This window comes from Somniosus microcephalus, chromosome 19 (genome assembly GCF_052327205.1).
Source record: "Somniosus microcephalus isolate GS21.2 chromosome 19, FLI_Smic_1.0, whole genome shotgun sequence".
Lineage (NCBI taxonomy): Eukaryota > Metazoa > Chordata > Chondrichthyes > Squaliformes > Somniosidae > Somniosus > Somniosus microcephalus.
Window position 1 is genome coordinate 25,031,130 of NC_141005.1, and position 21,615 is coordinate 25,052,744.

Here is a 21,615-nt window from a genome sequence, read left to right on the forward strand (position 1 = left end):
TGAACAGGTTGTGCAGGCATACAGGAAGAGGGTGGATCAGGTTCTAGGGCAGAGTGTGACTGGAGGAGGCCGAACAGGATGGGCTTTGGTATTGTAAATTTTGAGCTCCAAGTAGTGCTGGCTCATCTTTGACCAAGCATATCAGCACGCTGACCTTTGCGGAATGAATGGTGTTAGTGGAGAAGTAAAACTGGGCATCATTGGCATACATATGAAAGTTGTTTACAGATAATGTTGCCGAGGGGAAACGTAAAGCTAAGCAATGGGAGGGGTCCAAGAATTGAAACTTGCACACACTGGAGGTGAACATGCAGGCACATAAGGAAAAGCTGTAGTCATAAATAAGAACATTTTGTACCTCAACACTGGCATCCTGCGCCTCCATGGCCTAGAACTTGATCCAGTCCCCATTTGCCATGCCCACTGAGGCTCAACCCAATCATGCGGAACCTGTTTAACCCTGCGCTGAGCTTCAAAAGTCCCATAGGTTCAGTTAGTTCCTTTCTGCCCACAAGAATACAAGCACTCACGTGCCTGTGTGTAACTGAGATTGATAGTATTAATTGAAGATTCTGGCTTACAAAACCCTAAAAAGTAAAATTAACACCAACTCTATTCTTAAACCAGGAGTCAGAACTACAGTAAAAGTTTATTGGAACTCAGCATGGGGCAACATAGGCTGGAGGGACGTGGGCCTCGGAGTAAGAGAAACTGCTGTAGATGTCTTCAAGACCACCGTAAGAGAATATACATGTAGTAAGCTCAATTATCCACCTTAATGGAACCCTCCTAGAGAATAATAGAAATTCACTGATAATTAAAAAAGTCTCTCTATATTTGGTCTGACTTGGTGAGCTTTTTGCTTTTGCTTGATCTATTTTGATTACCCAATCAACTTCCCAGCACATTTACACAAGACCCCAAGTTTTTCTCCCATTTTAAAAATGAGATATTACTGAAAAACAAAATATACAGGCAGCCTGACTCTCATTGGTTTCCTAATCCAAAGTTAAATATCAGAGCTACATGGGTAATAAATTCTACTGGACAGGCAGATTACAGTTTATACTGCTGGATGAAGAAACCAGAACCGTTGAAATATCAATTAGGAACTCTAAAGTCAATTACAAATGATTTGTGCAAAACTAAAGTCAATTATCGTTGAATTACCAACTCTGAAAGAATATCTTTGCAGATAATCAAAATTTCACTAAGCTCAATATGTTTTACTAACTGTATGTCATTTTCTTGAATTTATTGCATAAAAACCATGAATCATGAAGACTTAAGTGTTATTAGGACGAGGGTCAAGAACAACCACGGCCCACTAATCACTGGTTCAAAGTGCCCGTAACAGGAAAAATCTGGAAAACAAGAGCTAAAATAGTTTCTTCAAAAGAAATTCTACACCTACGAGCATGCATGTCGTTTTACTTACTTTTTCCGCTGTAGTGGTCCAGATCTGGGCAGTGCTGAACTCTGGAGCCATCAGTAAGTTGTGCAGCAGAGCAATCACTTCTGCTGCCATGCTGTTTGCCACATGGCCACTGATGAATGGGCGGACTGGGTCTGTTCTGCAGGGAGAGGAAAGACCAGAGAGTCATGTTTTCAAGCCAAAGAAAAAATCCAAGGTTCGAGTCATACTCTAGTTTCAAGTTATTCTGGAAGGAAACCACCAAGGTTAAAGGTGCTCTCACACTCCCTTTTTACTAACTTGTCTATTGCTTCAACTCTCGTCCAATTCGTAAACCAATGCTATAGAAATAAATGCGCATTGGAAGCACTATTGATAAAGCGGTCCTGGACCACCTCAGACCCTGATCAAATTGAACTCAGACCAGAATCAATTGGAATACTGGTAGTACAAATGTGGGTGACTAAACTTTAATCTTTATTGTATCTCATTAAATTAATTCCCAGGATCTCAAAACTGTATATTTCCTTTCATCCCTCAGTTTTCCCTTTCACCTAACGTCAACAGGTCTTTGAACCCACCCTTGACATCCGATCACTATTTTTTGATTCAATCTGGCCTCTCTACAACCTTCCTGGTGTCCTGTATTACAGGCCTTGGTCTTGTAACTAGCTTTCCCAGTTCAAAAAAATCTTAAATTAGAAGATTCTGATGATATGTCAACCTTAATAGCAGAGCTTGAACAGTTTAACTGTCCTTCACACAAAGAGTCTGCTCCCTCTTTATCTGGTCTTCATTACTTCCTTTCCCTCTCACCATCTCGTACCTGGCAAGTTCTGCATTTTTCTCTCTGCAGATGGATGTCTGAGCCGTCTTTTTCTTATCGCCAGTTGTCAGTCCACTGGTAGCCTCCTGACTGGCAACCTCCACTGGTGGTCCCACACTTACAATTAGCCCTGACTGCGCCCATTTGGTCGCCTTGCGCAAGGCTGCAACTGCCTCTTCCGTGATAACTTCACAGTACCCACTCTGCAAACCAAAGACATCATTAGTGTGTCCCAGCAGGCATATTCTGCCAATACATCATTCAATGTTAAATTGCTGTTCTATTTCAGGATAGACAAGAAACAAGTCAAAGGATAACTTTTGTGAGTTACATCATCTGAACAGTTATTTATCATAATTTAATGTTGAGCCACTTACAGGAAACTTCGCGATATCCGGCACCGACGTGATGCCGATCTATGAAAACTTCCGGACAGACCAGCGCTAATGTTGAAGGATACGGAGGTTTTCATCTCCGTATCGGACAACAAACACTGTTGCTTAGCAACAGCTTGTAAACAGTCGACCCGTACCTTGGAAGCGTCTCTGTAGCTTAGCAACAGCTTCAGAGAGGCTTTCCAGAGACTGACTTTTTTTCTTCTAGCATTTTTTTAAACAAAGAAAAAAAACCTAACAAAACAGCTGCTGATTTCTGCCGTTAGATCGAGGTTTCCGGACATACAACCTCCGGATAAAACAAAGTTTCCTGTACTTGATTTATCCAATGTATGAATTCTCAACCTTTTTTTCCCAAATAAAGAGAAAAGCACTTTGTTGATTTTTATTATCCAAACAGAGCACCTTATCCATTTGGGACAGAAGTAAGGTATGGACAGCAACGAATTTGTTTCTTAAGAGAAGGAACTTGCATTTTTAATACGTAGAAGGAATTTATCAGTACGGTTTAAGGAGAAACATTTTGCTTGTCAAAGAGTCAAAACACTATTGAGGAACAGTAAAGTGACTTCTCTCAGCATACAACTCCTCTGAGCTGAATCAGTCCATAGCCTTAAAAGAAAGTTTTTTTTTCTGATGTCAAAGCTCTTGTCGAGTGCAGACTGAGCCAGAGAGACTTGGAAGGCCCCAGGTTCAATCCCCAGTCTGTGCTGAGGATGCTACAATTGTCAGAATAGTAAAAGACCCTCTGAACCGGACTCGTCTTCTCACAATTCCTTACTTTGGTCATATCCCGATCCATCTTCACTACTTTCTCCATGTTGGCTCCAGTGCCCAGTCGGAAAGGACGTCCCTCTGAGCTACTGCAAAGGAGAGAGATGAAATTATTACCTAACAGCACAACTGAACATTTTACTTCACAATTGCACCGTCACCTCACTTGATACAACCTATACTTCTCCACTGCACAGCCATGAGGGATCATCTGGCATATCTAAAACTGCACTGGGAGTGACACCAGGTACCACCTTCAAAAGTGAATAAATTAGGAAGTAAAAACACAGCCTTGCCCAAGTCTTATTTTGGATTGAACTGAAAATTTAAAATAGAAATTGTCTTTTCATATGCTATTCCTAATTTAGTTAACAATCACCAATGGCTCAGTGCTAATTGCTGTGATTAATTTGAAACTGAAACATATAAACGAGGAAGCTCCCAAATTCAATTAATGGTCCCTACTAAGTTAACTGATCTAAGCTGAGGCAGTTTTAGGGGCACGACAAACTATTTCCGAACTAGGAAGGGAAAAAAGCCAGACTTGCAACTGCTGATTTGTTCTGGAAAGTGTGGATATCAGTTGATGACATAATATGCATTTCAGCTCGTGTTTCGATTCACGATGTGTGCTAAATTAGATGGTGGTGGTGTATGCATGGGTGGGCTGTGCGAGTGTGGACAGCATTGGACTCAATTGTAATCCCAGCCCCCAACCTATAATCAAAGAGCCTGCCGATATTCCCTGTCCAGGCTCTCAAGAAGCTGTAGGCATGAAACCTCCTCGGTGAGATCCTAAAGAATAGCCAGTACCGATGGACCATACCCCAGCATCTTCAGGCAAGGGGAGGAAATAGGTGGCGGAAACGAGAACAACACTTCTGCACCTACCTGAGTAATGGCTGAAGGACTTCATGGGATGACTGATCTTCACGTTTATGAATTAAGATCGACAGTTTACCATCTACTGCCTCGCATTCCTCTCCACCATCTTTGTCTGTTTTTATTGAGTTCTTTGGGCTGGATTTTGTAAAGGAAGAACCAGCTTCTGATGTGCTAGGAGACAGCACGGTCTGACACCCTGAGGACAGAGTGTTAAATGTTCAGGTTCTGAAACAAACATCTTTGGCCAATACTACTCTGTTGGAGTGCCAGATTTCCACCACCCTAGGCTACTGAAGCTATGTGAACACTCTCGGCAGAAATGTAATTATTTAATTTCCTCACTTTACACTATTCAAGACTACTTCTACATATAATTCTGTAACTGGTAGTGTATAACCAGTTTTTGACATCTCACCAACAGTAATTCTCACCAAGAAACTTTTAACATTTATCGCAATAAAAAAAAAAAACTGGTCCGTGCTGGTTAGTGGATCTCAGCTGGAGTAACAGGATTGTTGGTATACCTTCCCTCAGCACATTTGGGTTAGCCAAGGGAAGAAATAACACCATGCCTGCCTCTGATCAACATTCAGTGAACTGTCGCAAAGTCCACATTTGTGGACTTGAGCGGAGGACGGGGATAGGGCTCAGCTGTGATGCCCCTTTTGTAGAATAGCCTACCAATATTGAACTGTGTAGGCTCACAAATGAAGAATGTACCGCGTGGAGTGCTGATGCCAAAGAAACCTTATACCAGCAAGACAATACCTTCAGGGCAGGAGGGACAAAAAGGGAGGAAAATGAGAAGAAACAGAATTTAGATCCTTGGTTTCAGGTAAGCAGCACTTTTTAGATTCCCAGAGCTTTAGGAATATACTTGTGCAATCATAAGGTTAAATCCACAAGGTTAATAAAAAAAATAGGAGCAGGAGTAGGCCATTTGGCCCTTCGAGAATTTAATAAGATCATGGCTGATCATCTATCTCAACTCCACCTTCCCACACTACCCCCATATCCCTAGAGTCTCTTAGTATCCAAAAATCTATCGCTCTCTGTCTTGAATATACTCAACAACTGAGCATCCACAGCCCTCTGGGGTAGAGAATTCCAAAGATTCACCACCCTCTGAGTGAAGACGTTTCTCCTCATCTCAGTCCTAAATGGCCAACCCCTTATTCTGAGACTGTGACACCTAGTTCTAGACTCTCCAGCCAGGGGAAACATCTTGCCTAATCAAAGACTCATGCCAGTCACTAGCCCCACAGCCACTCTAACCCCATTTATCTTCAGCTCTGCTTTTTTCCACAACCTCTCTCTCAGCTGATGGTGCAGAAATCTCCTTGGCCTCAGCACCTGACCTTTCCAGTGAGTCACACCAGAGCCAGAAGGCGGTGATCGCCTGAAAACAGTATTTTCAACATAAAAAGATACACACGTCATCTGTAAACCAAGAACACATTGGAAACCAGTGGCTCACACAAAATAGGCATTAATTTCTTACTGCAATTAAAAGGGATGGTAGCCAGTATGTTTTATAGTTATACACATACCTGCCTGTCTAAGGGTGAAAGACAAAAAGTTGAACTACAGTAATTACTTTAGGAGTGAGACCATTGGCCAATTCCAGGGCAAGACCAGGTAGATAGGTTAAATGGTTTGAGAGGGCAGGCAGATTAGTAGATTAAATGGCAAAAAGTTAACTTTCCAATTTAGCTGTACATTACTACTCATAGGCCAGCAACTTACCTGGTACAACATAATCAGCAAGTTTCGCCAACAGAAGTGATGCAATATTTGAAGCAGGATCACCGGGGTCATCCTGTTCGTTGTCGAGGGAAGGTACAGAATAGCTCCATGGAGGCAGTTCCACATTCCCACAATCCTCCACACTCATGAGAGGCAAGGCAGCACGGCACAGCTGAAGGATGATGAGTACCAGCTTGGGGGATGGTCGCTGGTCTAACAACAATGAAAGGAGCTTGGACACGCAGGCAGGCTGGCTCAGGATTGCTTTACCAATCTGACTTCTGATGAGAAGACCAGAGATAAAGTGCATGATTAAGTGAGTGATAAATTTGCTTTAGTTTACAAATGTCTTATGCATATTACGTACAAGACAAGATAGTCTCTGCTTGAAAAATCAGCCTGGCATATCAGTCACTTGATATTATTTGACACGTTTGATCTATTCATGTTACCTCCTACGCCAAGTTTAAAAAATGTTGAACATATAGAAAACATATGAAAAGTGCATTTCAACACTAAATAAAAGCAGCAACACTGAATCGATTTACCAAATATGCTAATCACCTGTAACTTGTACTAAAACATTGTGCATCATTTCAGTTGAAATTCAGCATAATTGTACTGTACTGTGCTATGTAATAAAACAAACAGTAATGGCCCTGTGACCATGCACTTTGGTTGCGGGAGATCGCCGTCCACAACGCCCAATTACAAAATAACATGAAGTGGAATTAAAGCACCCCACATTCTTCATTCACTGACATAACGGAATACAGACAGCACGCAACAAAGGGCCACTCAGGTTACATGAACGTGATTCACTCCAATGGCAGCAAAGGCGGCATTTTCAGCGTGCTCCACTCATACACTACACTTCAGTAAAACATGGGAACCTTGTAAAACTATACTGTATACATACATTACACAAAAGCAGCAGACGGTTGGGTTCTTGGAAACTGTTATGTGCCTGAGATTCACAAAAGTCTCAAACTGTACATACATATTTCTGAATGCATCTCCAATCAACTGTTATCCTAAATGCGTGCTCCCTACCTGGAAAGATCATTTAGGAGGCTGAGTACATCCTGCAGTGCGTCATTCCCTGCTGCTTGATTCCCACAGCATTCAGTAGCACGGGCAAGATGATTGGTCAATAGGCTTGACACTTGACGAGCTAACCCAGAATGGACTGCATTTGTTGATACACCTGGGAGGGAGGGGGGAGGGGCAGAGAAATGGAATATACATTAAAGATACCAGTAATGCAGCCTCTTGTACAAACTGCCTAATGCAATTGGAGCACAGCACAACATCCCAAGCCAAAACAAAACTCGTTACAGACCCACAAAGACTAAAGTTTCGATCATGAACTGAAGGAATCCCATTTTAAAGGAAAAATCCACAGATTCAGTTGTTCTAGGGATGGCTATAAGTTAAGAAAAAACAAAGCCAGGAATAAACTGATTTTACAAAGCTTGGCTTATACTGCATTAGGCATGTGGGTTTACAATTACTTGCGTATTCCTGTGTATTTAACTATAGCCCCTGCCTGCTTTCACGTGACTTGCGGACCTTGTCAGACAGCGAGGATAGGGTACTTCACATATATAGCCACTTGGTCAAAGTATATTTTAACTACTCCTTGGAAAGAAATTGCTCCACAATCAACCAGTGGGTGGAGCACTTGTAGCAGCCAAGTGCATCAGTGTCAGCTCTTCATTCCAGAGAACAGGAACAATTCTCACAAGACAGTCTGCCTGGTCGCCCACCACAGGACCCAATAAACTGATTCTCCAACTGTGGGAAACACACTGAAGTTACAGGCAGCTATTCACCTCCAAACCGGCAACAAGCAAACTGGCCTGTACTACAAGGAAGTGGCTGGCAAACCTTTTTTTTTTGAGGTTGAGGGAAGAGAAGAACTTGAGGTAAAACTATTAACAGGCCTATCAGAAAGAGATCAATGGCCGTCTCTCATCACCAAAGTGCACTTCTCATTGAGCCACACACAATCCTTTCATAAAATTAACAGGAATTTTGTTTTAATTGAATCAAAGTGAAGAGCCATGGTCCACAGTGCAGGATCAAACCAAGGCCAAACAGAGTGCAAGAGAAGACAAGGTAAATCAGGAACTAATGAATAACACTAAGCTTGGGTTTTAATAGCTCGAAGATTGTAAGGTGGGAGCAGGGAGACATAGTTGCATTTGTGAAGGGTAACTCTCACCTTCTTCTTTCTCCCACTCCACACAGCGATTAGCCAGTACCTGGAAGGCAGCCCAGGCCATGGTAGCGACCTTCTGTTTCCTCGTCTGTTTTTCACTGGAGCTACTTTCTCGCTGGCTCGTCAGGCTGCAGAGCCTGTCCATGAGCTGCACCAAGCCACTGCGCACCAGGCATTTCTCCTCACTCCTAAACACACCAGACAGGGAAAAAACAGGTTTCCGGATATGCGAAAAAATACATAAGAGGCTGTAATGAAGAATAAAATTCCTCAAACATTGGTGATTAACAGCAGCTTGCATTGCCAAACAAATCTCTCTGTAGTTCCTGAACTGTTTTCCTGGCTGCACAAGGCTCAATTATCTGGAACTCAAATTGATAACTATGCCTTTTAAATTACATTTTTCCAGTAATCTCCCTTCATGATGGTGTATGCTTTCATGGCTTCCAATCACTTCCTTTGTGGCTATTCACATGTCAACCTAACCAATGAGTGTTGGCAAACTACTTCATAGTGAGCGACATAGGAGACAACCTCTGTTCTCACTTCACGTGCACACACACTTGCTTTCCAACAGGGATAACTGGATAGTGATCAGGAATGGGAACTTTAGTTGATTTTCTCCTCCCTAGCACAGAGGCAGAGAGATGAATTGTAGCTCTACTACCAGATCAATTAACCCAGTACATACTGGTAATTTAAACAGCTCTTTTAAAATCATTTTGATTTAAATTGGTTTATTAAGGTGTACAATTGATAATTATTTAGGTTATGAAGCCTGGCAGACTTCAGCTGCATGAGTGTCAGTACCATGCACCTCAAGGAGGCATGCACAGTGTGCATTGGTATATGCTCAGCTGTGCTCGATGACCTACATTGGCTTCCGATCTGGCAACACCTCAAATTTAAAACTCTCATCCTTGATTTGAAATCCTTCCATGGCCTTGCCCTGCCCCGCCCTATCTCCAACCTCCTCCAGCCCTACAACCCGCTGAGATCTCGCCACTCCTTCCAATTCTGGCCGCTTACGCATCCTCCATTTCCATTGCCCCACCATTAGCAGCCATGCTTTCAGCTGCCTAGGCCCTTAGTTCTGGAATTCCCTCCCTAAACCCCTCTACCACTCTCTCTCCTCCTTTAAGATTCCCCTTAAAACCTACCACTTTGACCAAGCTTTTGGTCATCTGCACAAATACCTCTATGTGGCTTGGTGTCAATTTTTTGTTTGATAACGCTCCTGTGAAACGCCTTGGGACGTTTTACTACATGAATGGTGCGATATAAATGAAAGCTGTTGTTGAATGTCCTTACAATAACTGAGTGAATGTTCAATGGTTTAAAAAAAAGGCATTACTGATCACAAATAAAATTAAATCTGGCACAAATACGTGAATAGCACTAATTATATTGCAGCAGAAGCTCCACAGGACCATCAAGGGATACAGTTACAGTTCTCAATGCACAGCAGAATGTAACAGCTGGTTATTTCTGGAACCAAGCATCCATTAATGACAATAATCGATCATATATTTGGATATATGAAACCATTCAAGCTACAAGGATGCACTGAAAGTCAGATGTCAGTAGCACAAATAGTTAAAAACTAAAAATACATTTCACTGCAGAAGGTTTTTTTTTACAGCTCTATCAAATGTGCTTACAGTACACTTTATCCCCATGGGTTCAACAATAGAACAATTAGTCCAGCTTAGCCAACTCGGCACTGCGAATGCCATCATAAGCTAATACCAGGATGTATACAGAATCTATCACATTGGTGGTTTGTATAATCATCATCCAATTAAAGAACTTTAATGTTTTTTTCTTCTCACCGATTTTCTTTCTTTCTGCCAGGCTACAAACCCCCAGTTTTCTGTCACCCTCCAGAATTTCACCTGATTGGCCAGTATTCAGAAAGGGTGGTGGAGGCAGATTCAATCACGGCTTTCAAAAGGGAGTTGGATTAAGTATATGAAGGAAAGAAATTTGCAGGGCAACGGGAAAAGGGCAGGGGAATGGGACTAGCTGAAGTGCTCTTGCAGAGAAGCTGGCACTGGCTCAATGGGCCGAATGGCCTTCTTCCATGCTGTAACCATTCTATGATGCTAACCTGGATACTGAGTGCTAGCAGTCTAATTCAGCGCCGGGTTTTTTTTCCGGGGGGGTTGGTATGTAAGGTTATTGGATCCTAAATCGGGAGAGGGATCCTTGGCTAGTTCTTCCCTCCCTAACATAAATTTAGCACTCCTACCAGTGCCCTGGTTGAATTGGGCTAAGTTAGCACAGACCAAGGATTAAATCTTGGTCTGTATGGTTGAGGCACTCAGTGCAAACCTGCTGAGCCAACTTTTACCATGTGGAGCTTGGAAACAATGTCACTTCTTTCCAGTGTGACAATCACTACAAAGCTAGTTATACTGTACACACTGTCCATTTTGCGTCGCATAAGAGCAGCAGACAAGGTTTGCAGCGTCAAAATCAGAATTCGTGTAATGCCCAGTTTGAAGGTTAGCCACGTCCCACTGTGAACTTATAGAATTGGCAAAATGCTCACATCTGCAATCCTTCCAGGATGGAAACATTTCAACAGGGAAAACACTAATCCTTTGTGTATTTGAAGAATACCATCAATTGCAAAATTTTCTTTGGTCTCCAGAACTGCTTCCCAGCAGTCACAATTTTAATTGGTTAACACTGTTCTATAAAGATTTTTTTTTAAACTTAGTTGATATGAAAGAAGAATCTTCAGATGCTGGAAATTTAGGCCAGGGTTGATTTGAATGTGGAGGGTGCGGCCAGCCTGGTTGAGCCCGAGACAGTGGCCGGGGAAGGGGGTGGAATCGGTTTAAGGGTATGGAATTTGAGGCTCGAGGCAAAGGTGATGATTTCGGTGTTCCCAATATTTAACTGAAGGAAATTGCAGTGCATCCAAGACTGGACCTCTGACAACATAGAGGTAGTGGCGAGGTCAAGAAAGGTGATTGAGAGATAGAGCTGGGTGTCGGCAGCGTACATGTGGAACCTGACGCTGTGTCTTTGGATGATGTCGCCAAGGGGCAGTATGTAGACAAGGAATAGGAGGGGGCCACGGTAGAACTTTGGTGGACTGCAGAGGTAACCGTGCACAGGTGGGAAGATAAACCATTGCTGGAAATATTCTGGCTACTATCGGATATTTAAGAGTGAGGGTTGTCCTACTGAACTAAACAGAAAAGAGGCATTGGAGGAGGATGATGTGGTCGTCAGTGTCAAAGCCTGCAGAGGTGAAGGACAGATTATGCACCAGTCACACAGGATGTCATTTGCAACTTTGGTTTGGGCCTTTTCGGTGCTTTGGCAGGGACAGAAACCTGATTGGAGAGACTGAAACGTGGAGTTGCGGGAAGGATGGGCATGGAATTGGGAAGCAACAACACGCTCAAGGACTTTGGAGGGGAAACTGAGTTTGTAGATGGGGTGGTAGTTTTCCAGGACAGAGGGATCAAGGGTGGGGTTTTGGGAAATGGCGGCAATTTTGAAAGAGAGGACAATATCGGAGGGGAGGGGAGCATTTACAATGTCAGCTTGCATGGGGCCAGGAAGGGAGTTGGGTTATCAGAAGTTTAGTGGGAATGGGCTCAAGGCAACAGGAGGTGGAAGCATGGATGAGGTAAGTTCGGAGAGGGCACAAGGGGAGATAGAAGAGAAACTAGAGAGAAATGCAGATTCAAAGCTACAGCAGGTGGTCGGCAGCTGAACTGATGGCCTCAATCTTAGTTACAATGATGTCCATGAGTTTCTTGCACTTCTTGGTGCTGAGGGTGGAGAGAGCAAAACACCTAAAACCACTCTCGCTCCCAACCAAAAATACATTCTATCTGGAGAGACCCATATAGGCTACATCATATTAAGCAGTTACCTGTGTTATTTGGAAATCGCTAAAGTATACCAAAGGTTGGACCAATAGATAATCCAGCACCCAATTCATTGAAATGCCATGAGAAGCATCTGCTCCCTACCTGGTGTATGGTATAGTACAAAGGAGGCCAATGCTGTTGGCACAGGCTATTGGGTATCGGGCACAAAGAGAAACGACCGATGTCATGGTCTCGCCAAATGCCTCCTGAACCTGCTCCACCATCCCACCACATGTCAGCTCTTCAATTCTGGGAACAGAAACATTAATTTACCAGTGGGGGAAACAACACTGCTTAACTGTTGCAAAATAGCTTCCTTCCAACACCAGCATCTGAATTAAATCCTATTCATTAAAATATTGTAACATCCTTCAACTTATAACAAACTTGCGTACAAACAATCCTGTAAATCTAACTATTTTTTTTCAAAACTTTACTCATCTACTTTGGTGTTGTCCTGGATCATGCTCTTCAGCAGAGTGTTTGTTTTAAAAATTAACAGGCGCCACATTGCTGGATTACACACCAGTAACCATGCAAGAACGTTTTTTACCGCATAGATAACCAAGGAGGGAAGTGTATGATCAATGGGATAGAATGGAACAAAAATAGAGGAGCAAAAAGAATTTTAAAATGTAATATGAAATTGGGTAAGAAGAATGCCATCTTCCTTCCTACTTAGCAAATTTGACGTCAACCTTTTTAAGATTGCCTGGTTGCAATCCTGCAGGTAATAGGCTAGTCTCGGGGCTGCGCAGCATCACACTCAATAACCTCACTTCAGTAAGATATGGTAGTTCTTGACCAGGAAGGAGCATCAAATGGAATCCAATGCATCGGGTTGGACTGGGAGGTCCAACTCGCTTTGTTGGAACTGTGTTCCCTGCTGGACAATTACGGGGCAGCAATATTGACAGCCATTCGGGAAGTTCTCCCTACGCCTGGAGGAGGAGGAGGCATGATGACTGGCTGTGCATAAAGCAAACAAAACGGAGTGGGGGAGGGGGAAACATGCAGACAATTAACAATACATAAAGATGACCATAAAGGAAGCAATCTCAATCCAGTTCCTACAGCCCCTCATTCAGCACTAACTGGCAATCACACTTGGACAGACCCAAGGATGATTGGTATTAAAAAATTAAATATTGGTGTTGGGGCTAGCTCTTAAGATTGGGGCTGAGGCACGTTACTGGGGTTAGAACAGAGAGACACGTTCCATTCACCCAAACTAACATCCCTCATCTTGACGAGTATAAAAACAAAGTGTTTTTAAAAGAGAGGTAGATGCACAGTACTCCGGGTTCACAACATCAGAAGAGAAAACAAAGTCAATGGGCTGCCATGCCCCAAAAGCTTACTTTGTCACGGAGTTTCTTCGTAAAGAACAAGCATTTTTTTCCCACCATTAAACTGGTCAGCATCTCACCTTGGTCCGCCTTGAAGGACTGTTGTTACAGGTCCCACCAAATGAGTGACACCACCGACTCGGACTGCTGCTGTCAACAGCTCACGCATGTGCACCAGGGCCTGTTTCCTCGTGTTACCACGCCGCCACCGGGTCTGGGCAGCTAAAAGGAAACTGCTGCTCGACACCTAAACCAAAACAAAATCATAACTTCCGAATGCTGCTTACATAACTCTTAACAACAGCCTCTCCATCCTCATTTAATGGGTTAGTGAAGAGAGGTTGCAACATTACATCAGTAAAAAAATTGATTGGCAAATGGCGACATTTATAGATCAATAGAAAGACTGTAACTTAATCATAGATGCTAGGTAGGTAAGTTCGCATGAGGGCAAAGATGATAAATGTGTTCAGGCACATCTAGGCCAGTGAAATAATGTATAGGATTACAGATGTACAGCAGCAGGTGGCATAATTGGGGTTAAAAATGTTCAATGTGAGGAACAAAAAACAAGAGTGTAACTTCCATGAAATCATGTTTTACCCTAATATTGCACCACAATAATTTCCAAAAGTTGATCCTGCAACAGCTTAGCATTTCAAATTATATTTAATACATGGCACAATGCAATACATCCAAACATATAATTACAGGAAACTTTCGTTTAACCGGAGGTTAAATGTCCGGAAAGCTCTATCTACCGGCAAAATTCAGGAGCCGTTTCCTATAAGTTTTTTTACTCCTCGTTGCTTTTTTTCCCCCCCAGTCAGGCTCTGCAAGGTCTAGCTGAAGCTGTTGCTTAGCTACAGAGACGCTTTTAAGCTGCGGCCGACTGTTTTGAAGCTGTTGCTAAGCAACAGGGTTTGTTGATTCACACGGAGCTCAAAAGCTCCGTATGTTTTAACATTAGCGCTGGTTTCTACGGCAGTTTTGATGGTACGGCACCAGCTCGGTCCCTTCAGTGCCGGATACCAGAAAGTTTCCTGTATGTACATGTTCCTTATCTAAATTGGGTTCTCAGAATTTTCCAATAATCTTGTAAAAAAAGTATAATTACAAAACAAGTTTTAACACTTACAGCCTGGTCAGGATTGGTCCCAATGAAAGCAAAGAGCTGTCCGAGCAGCACGCTGTATGTCGGCTTGTCGCGGCTATCCTCAATAGTCAGGGACTGAAGCAGAGTGAAGGAACTGCTCCGATGACTATTCCCATGGCGTCTCCTGCGAATAATAGACAAATACTCAGACATCTATAGCCTAGAAATTACTCTGTGATCCATTAATGTACAATACTACTTAACAGGCTAAGTGTTCATATCCCAACAGTAATTTACAGACTTCAACATCTAGGTCACCAAAAATGTGTACCTGTTCAAATGTAGCATTTTGAAAAACAAACCCTCTTCTCTCCTCTCCAATCCAATAACATCTGTGGAGTGCATTTAATGGGGATGGAAAATTCAGAGAGAGTAGAAACAGTGCTTCTTGTTCCAAGTAGTCACCCATTGTCTATTTTTTAAATATTCCTCCACTTTATTTTTTAGAATCCTATCAGAGACCCCCTTCTCCCAGCTCGAGTCTCTTTCCCCTCCAAGCTGCTCAGGTGATGTCACATGCATCTCAGAGTGGCTCAATTCATTTCCAGACGTATCTGGGAGCCTTACGACCCTATAAAAATCTAATGCTGACCTATCCAGTTGGTAGTGAGTGGAAAAATGTTGAAGAAATGTTTTTCTTACATAGACAGCAAGGTGTAAACTCTGAACAAAAAGCACTACTCCTGGAGATATTCTTTCCCCTGTAAGATTCCATGCTCTGGATGTCTCCAAGCTATTTGGAAGTTTCATTACAAGCCCTCAATAGCTCATCAAACCTTTAACATTTGGACTAAGTTTGTGAGCTACTGTGATAAAAATAAAGCCCAGGTCGGTTGCTGACATAGTAAAGTTGGCAAGGAATGTGGATGGAGAACAGGATCACAGCTAATAAGTGATCAGCTAAGTATAGCTTCAAACTGTAGAAAAATAAACAGAAGCATTGGTACTTGGGCCAGAGAGGTGAAGCCTTTTTTTAAAAATTTGTTCTGGGATGTGGGCATCGCTGGCAAGGCCAGCTTTTATTGCCCAGCCCTAAATGCCCTTGAGAAAGTGGTGGTGATCCGCCTTGTTGAACCGCTGCAGTCCTTGTGGTGAAGGTACTCCCACAGCGCTGTTAGGGAGGGAGGCACAAGTTCCCAGATATTAGTAAGGAGGACTTTGCAGGGTCAACTGGGCTGGGTGTGCCCTTGTCTTGTCCGAAGCTGGTGCCTAAGTCGATGCCAGTTTTATTCTTATTATTGTTTCTCGTAGCGGTTTGTTACAACTGAGTGACTTGCTAGGCCATTTCAGAGGGCAGTTAAGAGTCAACCACATTGCTGTGGGTCTGGAGTCACACATAGGCCAGGCCAGGTAAGGACGGCAGATTTCCTTCCCTAAAAGGACATTAGTGAATCAGATGGGTTTTTAACGACAATCCGATTTTCATGGTCACCATTACTCTGATACTAGCTTTTTATTCCAGATTTATTTAATTAATCGGGAATGGTAGCATAGTGGTTATGTTACTGGACTAGTAATCCAGAGGCCTGGACTAATGATCCGGAGACGTCGAGTTCAAATCCCACCACGGCAGCTGGGAAATTTAAATTCAGTTAACTGAATAATTCTGGAATAAAAAGCTAGTAAACCAATCAGTTGTAAAAAGAACAGTATGAAAAAGAATAATAAAACCGGATGGACCACCCGGCATCGGCTACGGACACAACAACGACACACCCAACCCAGTCGATCCTGCAAAGTCCTCCTCGCCAACATCTGGGGACTTGTGCCAAAATTGGGAGAACTGTCCCACAGATTAGTCAAACAACAGCCTGACAGTTATACTCACAGAATCATACCTTTCAGCTAATGTCCCAAACTCCTCCATCACCACCGGCAGGACAGACCCACTTGGGGTGGTGGCACAGTGGTATACAGTCGGGAACGAGTGGCCCTGCGAGTCCTCAACATTGACTCCCGACCCCATGAAGTCTCATGGCTTCAGGTCAAGCACAGGCAAGGAAACCTCCTGCTGATTACCGCCTACTGCCCTCCCTCAGCTGATGAATCAGTACTCCTCCATGTTGAACACCACTTGGAAGAAGCAAGGACACAGAATGTACTCTGGGTGGGGGACTTCAATGTCCATCACCAAGAGTGGCTCAGTAGCACCACTACTGACCGAGCTGGCCGTGTCCTGAAGGACATAGCTGCCAGTCTGGGCCTGCGACAGGTGGCGAGAGAACCAACACGAGGGAAAAACCTACTTGACCTTATCCTCACCAATCTACCTGTCGCAGATGCATCTGTCCATGACAGTATTGGTAGCAGTGATCACCGCACAGTCATTGTGGAGATGAAGTCCTGTCTTCACACTGAGGAAACCCCCCCCATCGTGTTGTGTGGCACTACCACCGTGCTAAATGGGATAGATTCAGAACAGATCTAGCAGCTCAAAACTGGGCATCCATGAGACGCTGTGGGCCATCAGCAGCAGCAGAATTGTATTCCACCACAATCTGTGACCTCATGGCCCAGCATATCCCTCACTCTACCATTACCATCAAGCAAAGGGACCAACCATGGTTCAATTAAGGAGTGTAGAAGAGCATGCCAGGAGCAGCATCAGGCGTACCTAAAAAATGAGGTGCCAACCTGGGGAAGCTGCAACACAGGACTCCATGCATGCTTAAAAAGCAGAAGCAGCATGTTATAGACAGAGCTAAGTGATCCCACAATCAACAGATCAGATCAAAGCTCTGCAGTCCTGCCACATCCATTAGTGAATGGTGGTGGACCATTAAACAACTAACGAAAGGAGGAGGCTCCATGAATATCCCCATCCTCAATGATGAAGCCCAGCACGTGAGTGCAAAAGACAAGGCTGAAGCGTTTGCAACCATCTTCAGCCAGAAGTGCCGAGTGGATGATCCATATCGGCTTCCTCCAGAGGTCCCCACCACCACAGAAGCCAGTCTTCAGCCAATTCAATTCACTCCACGTGATATCAAGAAACGGCTGAGCGTACTGGATACAGCAAAGTCTATGGGCCCCGACAACATCCCAGCAGTCGTGCTGAAGACTTGTGCTCCAGAACTAGCTGCACCTCTAGCCAAGCTGTTCCAGTACAGCTGCAACACTGGCAACTATCCAACAATGTGGAAAACTGCCCAGGTATGTCCTGTCCACAAAAAGCAGGACAAATCCAACCCGGCCAATTACTGCCCATCAGTCTACTCTCAATTATCAGCAAAGTGATGGAAGGTGTCATTGACAGTGCCATCAAGTGGTACTTACTCACCAATACCCAGTTTGGGTTCCACCAGGAGCACTTGGCTCCAGACCTCATTGCAGCCTTGGTCTCAACATGGACAAAAGAGCTGAATTCCAGAGGTGAGGAGAGTGACTGCCCTTGACATCAAGGCAGGCATCAAGGAGCTCTAGTAAAACTGAAGTCAATGTGAATCCGGGGGGGGGGGGGGGGGGGGGGAGTGCAAGGTTATCCACTTTGGCAGGAAAAATAAAAAAGCAGATTATTTAAAAAGAGAGAGATTACAAAATGCTACAGTTCAAAAGGGACCTGGGGGTCCTTGCACATGAAGCACAAAATGTTAGCATGCAGGTACAGCAAGTAATCAAAAAGGCAAATGGAATGTTGGCCTTTATTGCAAGGGGTTGGAGTATAAAAGCAGGGAAGTCCTGCTACAACTGTACAGGGTATTGGCGAGACCACACCTTAAGCACTGCCTACAGTTTTGGTCTTCTTATTTAAGGAAGGATATACTTGCATCGGAGACGATTCACTAGGTTAATTCCAGAGATGAGGGGGTTGACTTATGAAGGTTGAGCAGGTTGGGCCTATACTCATTGGAATTTTGAAGAATGAGGTGTGATCTTATTGAAACATAAGATACTGAGGGGGCTCAATAAGGTAGATGCAGAGAGGATGTTTCCCCTCATGGGGAAATCTAGAACTCGGGGGCATAGTTTCAGAATAAAGGTTCGCCCTTTTAGAACTGAGATGAGGAGGAATTTATTTTCTCGGAGGGTCGTAAATCTGTGGAATTCTCTGCCCCAGAGAGCTGTGGAGGCTGGGTCATTAAATATATTTAAGGTGGAGATAGACAGATTTTTGCAAGATATGGGAGTGAAGGGTTATGGGGAGTGGGCAGGGAAATGGCTTTGAGCCCAAGATCAGCCATGATCTTATTGAATGGCGGAGCAGGCTCGAGGGGCCAAGTGGCCTATTCCTGCTCCTATTTCTTATGTTCTTATGTTGTGCACTGGCTGGAGTCATACCCAGCACAAAGGAAGATGGTTGTGGTGGCTGCAGGTCAATCATCACCGCCCAGGTCATCGCTGCAGGAGTTCCTCAGGGAAATGTCCTAGGCCCAACCATCTTCAGCTGCTTCATCAATAAGGTCAGAGTGGGGATGTTCGCTGATGACTGCAGTGTTCAGTGCCATTCTCAACTCTTCAGAAAATGAAGCAGTCCATGCCCACATGCAGCAAGATCTGGACGACATTCAGGCTTGGGCTGATAAGTGGCAGGTAACATTCACGCCACACAAGTGCCAGGCAATGACTATCTCCAACAAGCGAGCATCTAACCACTGCCCCTTGGCATTCAACGACATTACCTGGGGGGGTCACCATCGACCAGAAACTTAACTGGACCAGCCACATAAATACTGTGGCAACAAGAGCAGGTCAGAGGCTGGGTATTCTGCAGCGAGTGTCTCACCTTTCTACCATCTACAAGGCACAAGTAAGGAGTGTGATAGAATACTCTCCACTTGCCTGGATGAGTGCAGCTCCAACAACACCAGAAGCTCAACACCATCCAAGACAAAGCAACCCGCTTGATTGGCTCCCCATCCACTATCTACAAGATGCACTGCAGCAACTCGCCAAGACTTCTTCGGCAGCACCTCCCAAACCCGCAATTCTCTACCACCTAGAAGGACAAGGGCAGCAGGTGCATGGGAACACCACCACCTCCAAGTTACACACCATCCTGACCTGGAACTATATCGCCATTCCTTCATGGTCGCTGGGTCAAAATCTTAGAACTCCCTCCCTAACAACACTGTGGGAGTACCTTCACCACACTGACTGCAGCGACTCAAGAAGGCAGCTCACCACCACCTTTTCAAGGGCAACTAGGGATCGGCAATAAATGCTGGCCTTGCCAGCAACGCCCACATCCCATGAACGAATAAAAAAGTAAAATTAAATTCCTCAGCTGCCATGGTTGGATTTGAACTCACGTCTCTGGATCATTAGTCCAGGCCTCTGGATTACTAGCCCAGTAACATAACCACTATGCTACCATTCCTGGTAAGAAATTACAATTTCAGTCTGCAGACAGCAAATCATAGATAGGCTAACAAAACAGATATAGTTAAATAATCTGCACGATCGGAAATGTACTCAGTGATGATCAGGACTGACTCAAATTATCTGAATTCACTTAACTCTTTACCTCTGGTTTGCTCGTGTGAATTCTAAATCCTCGTTTGCAATCATCTCCAGGTCAGAGGGCGCTGACATACTGCGCAGGAAGACAGGTTGGCGAACAGTGTGAGAAATCACCTTGGTTTCGGAAGAAGATTTGCACGCTGGTAAAATAAACAGGTGTACATCAGAAACACGAATGAAATAATGAATATTTCTACAAATAATTCGATCAATGTGTGATTTTTGTACTTGTCACTTAGCTGGGACAAGTTATCATGCATTGAACTATCTAGTCCATATTTCTACTATTTTTAAGCTTCCCATACCCACTCCTGCCATCATTTCTCCTCTCTTGTTAAGACTGTCAAAATCCAAACACAGTAGACAAAAGCAGTTTGTAACAGCAATCCAGAAGTGATTCTAATTGACAAGTTCTGTTCAGAGGCTTTTTTTTCCACGCCTAGTTGAAATATTTCATCACATTTACGGGCCAATACACTATGCAGCCTGACACTAAGCTATAAAATGGGGGGGAAAAATTGCAAAGTGTAGGAAGTCAAAGATTGTTAAAAATATCAGACATGAAATGTTATTCTACTTGTCTAACAGCAAAGTTGTGTATTTCACAAATTAAGAGACCAGGCACCTACCCAAAGTTATCTGAATTGTTTGTTATATTCTTATAAGTGCTTACGCAGTTATGAATGTTACATTCAGACCAATACACCCACATTTTCACCCCTTGAATAGGAACATTTTTAAAAAACCGCTGACACCAACATTACATTGATGATGCTTGTTTAGTGTATGACTGAGTTCTAAAGTGAATACAAAAATCAAATATTCAATACAAAAACAGACCAACTAGATCAACAAAGGCCCTCTTGTAGGAACGGAGGTTCCTAACGAAAAGACTGAGTTCGACTCAGGCAATCAAAATAACAAACTTTAATGGAACAAAACAGGTTTAAACAGGAAACTGCTGGAATACATCGAATACAGGTCGGCTCTCATTGAAGGCTCCACGAGGACTGATCCTCTGGTCTGAAAGCGGACATCATGACGTCATCACGTTCTTCCCGCCATTGGGGAATCACGTGACTAACGGCATGACGTCATCACGTTGAAACCGCGCTGTAAAGGTAACTAGACATAGTACAGTTAAACAGTGTAATTAAAAGGTACAGACACAGGCAGTAACTACATTGCTGTTAAAGGAATTATGTACAACTGCTCTGAGTCCTTTGGTGGCTCTGCCACATGCGCCCCCCCAGAATTGTCTTTAACAGAAAAAGAGAGACGAGGGGGAGGTCTGACAAGTCTGCCTGATCGACTTCGATAACCTGGCAGAGGAAGTTGATGACCGGTGGTCGAGCTGGTAGGCGATTGTGGTTGAGCAGGCGCGGCAAGCGGCTTTGGTTGATCTGGCACGGCGGCTGCGGGCGGTCGGCCACGTTTCGGCGGTTGAGCAACGACGACTGGGCGGTCCAGGTCCAGGTGAGCCGGCTTCA

The 21,615-nt window shown here is 43.9% G+C and overlaps 1 protein-coding gene across 5 annotated transcripts in view; it reads right to left on the minus strand.

Moving 5' to 3' along the window:
- hectd4 (HECT domain containing E3 ubiquitin protein ligase 4) overlaps positions 1-21,615 on the minus strand; it is a 268,113-nt gene that overhangs the window by 95,166 nt on the left and 151,332 nt on the right. For all 5 annotated transcript variants that reach the window (XM_085961398.1, XM_085961396.1, XM_085961397.1 and 2 more), the window contains exons 30-40: positions 20,130-20,265; positions 14,648-14,789; positions 13,590-13,756; positions 12,263-12,409; positions 8,268-8,452; positions 7,094-7,247; positions 6,041-6,321; positions 4,301-4,490; positions 3,417-3,498; positions 2,241-2,443; positions 1,439-1,574 (exon numbers count right to left, since the gene is read on the minus strand). In XM_085961398.1, coding sequence (XP_085817524.1) covers positions 1,439-1,574; positions 2,241-2,443; positions 3,417-3,498; positions 4,301-4,490; positions 6,041-6,321; positions 7,094-7,247; positions 8,268-8,452; positions 12,263-12,409; positions 13,590-13,756; positions 14,648-14,789; positions 20,130-20,265 — 1,823 coding nt within the window. The remainder of the gene's footprint in view (positions 1-1,438; positions 1,575-2,240; positions 2,444-3,416; positions 3,499-4,300; positions 4,491-6,040; positions 6,322-7,093; positions 7,248-8,267; positions 8,453-12,262; positions 12,410-13,589; positions 13,757-14,647; positions 14,790-20,129; positions 20,266-21,615) is intronic.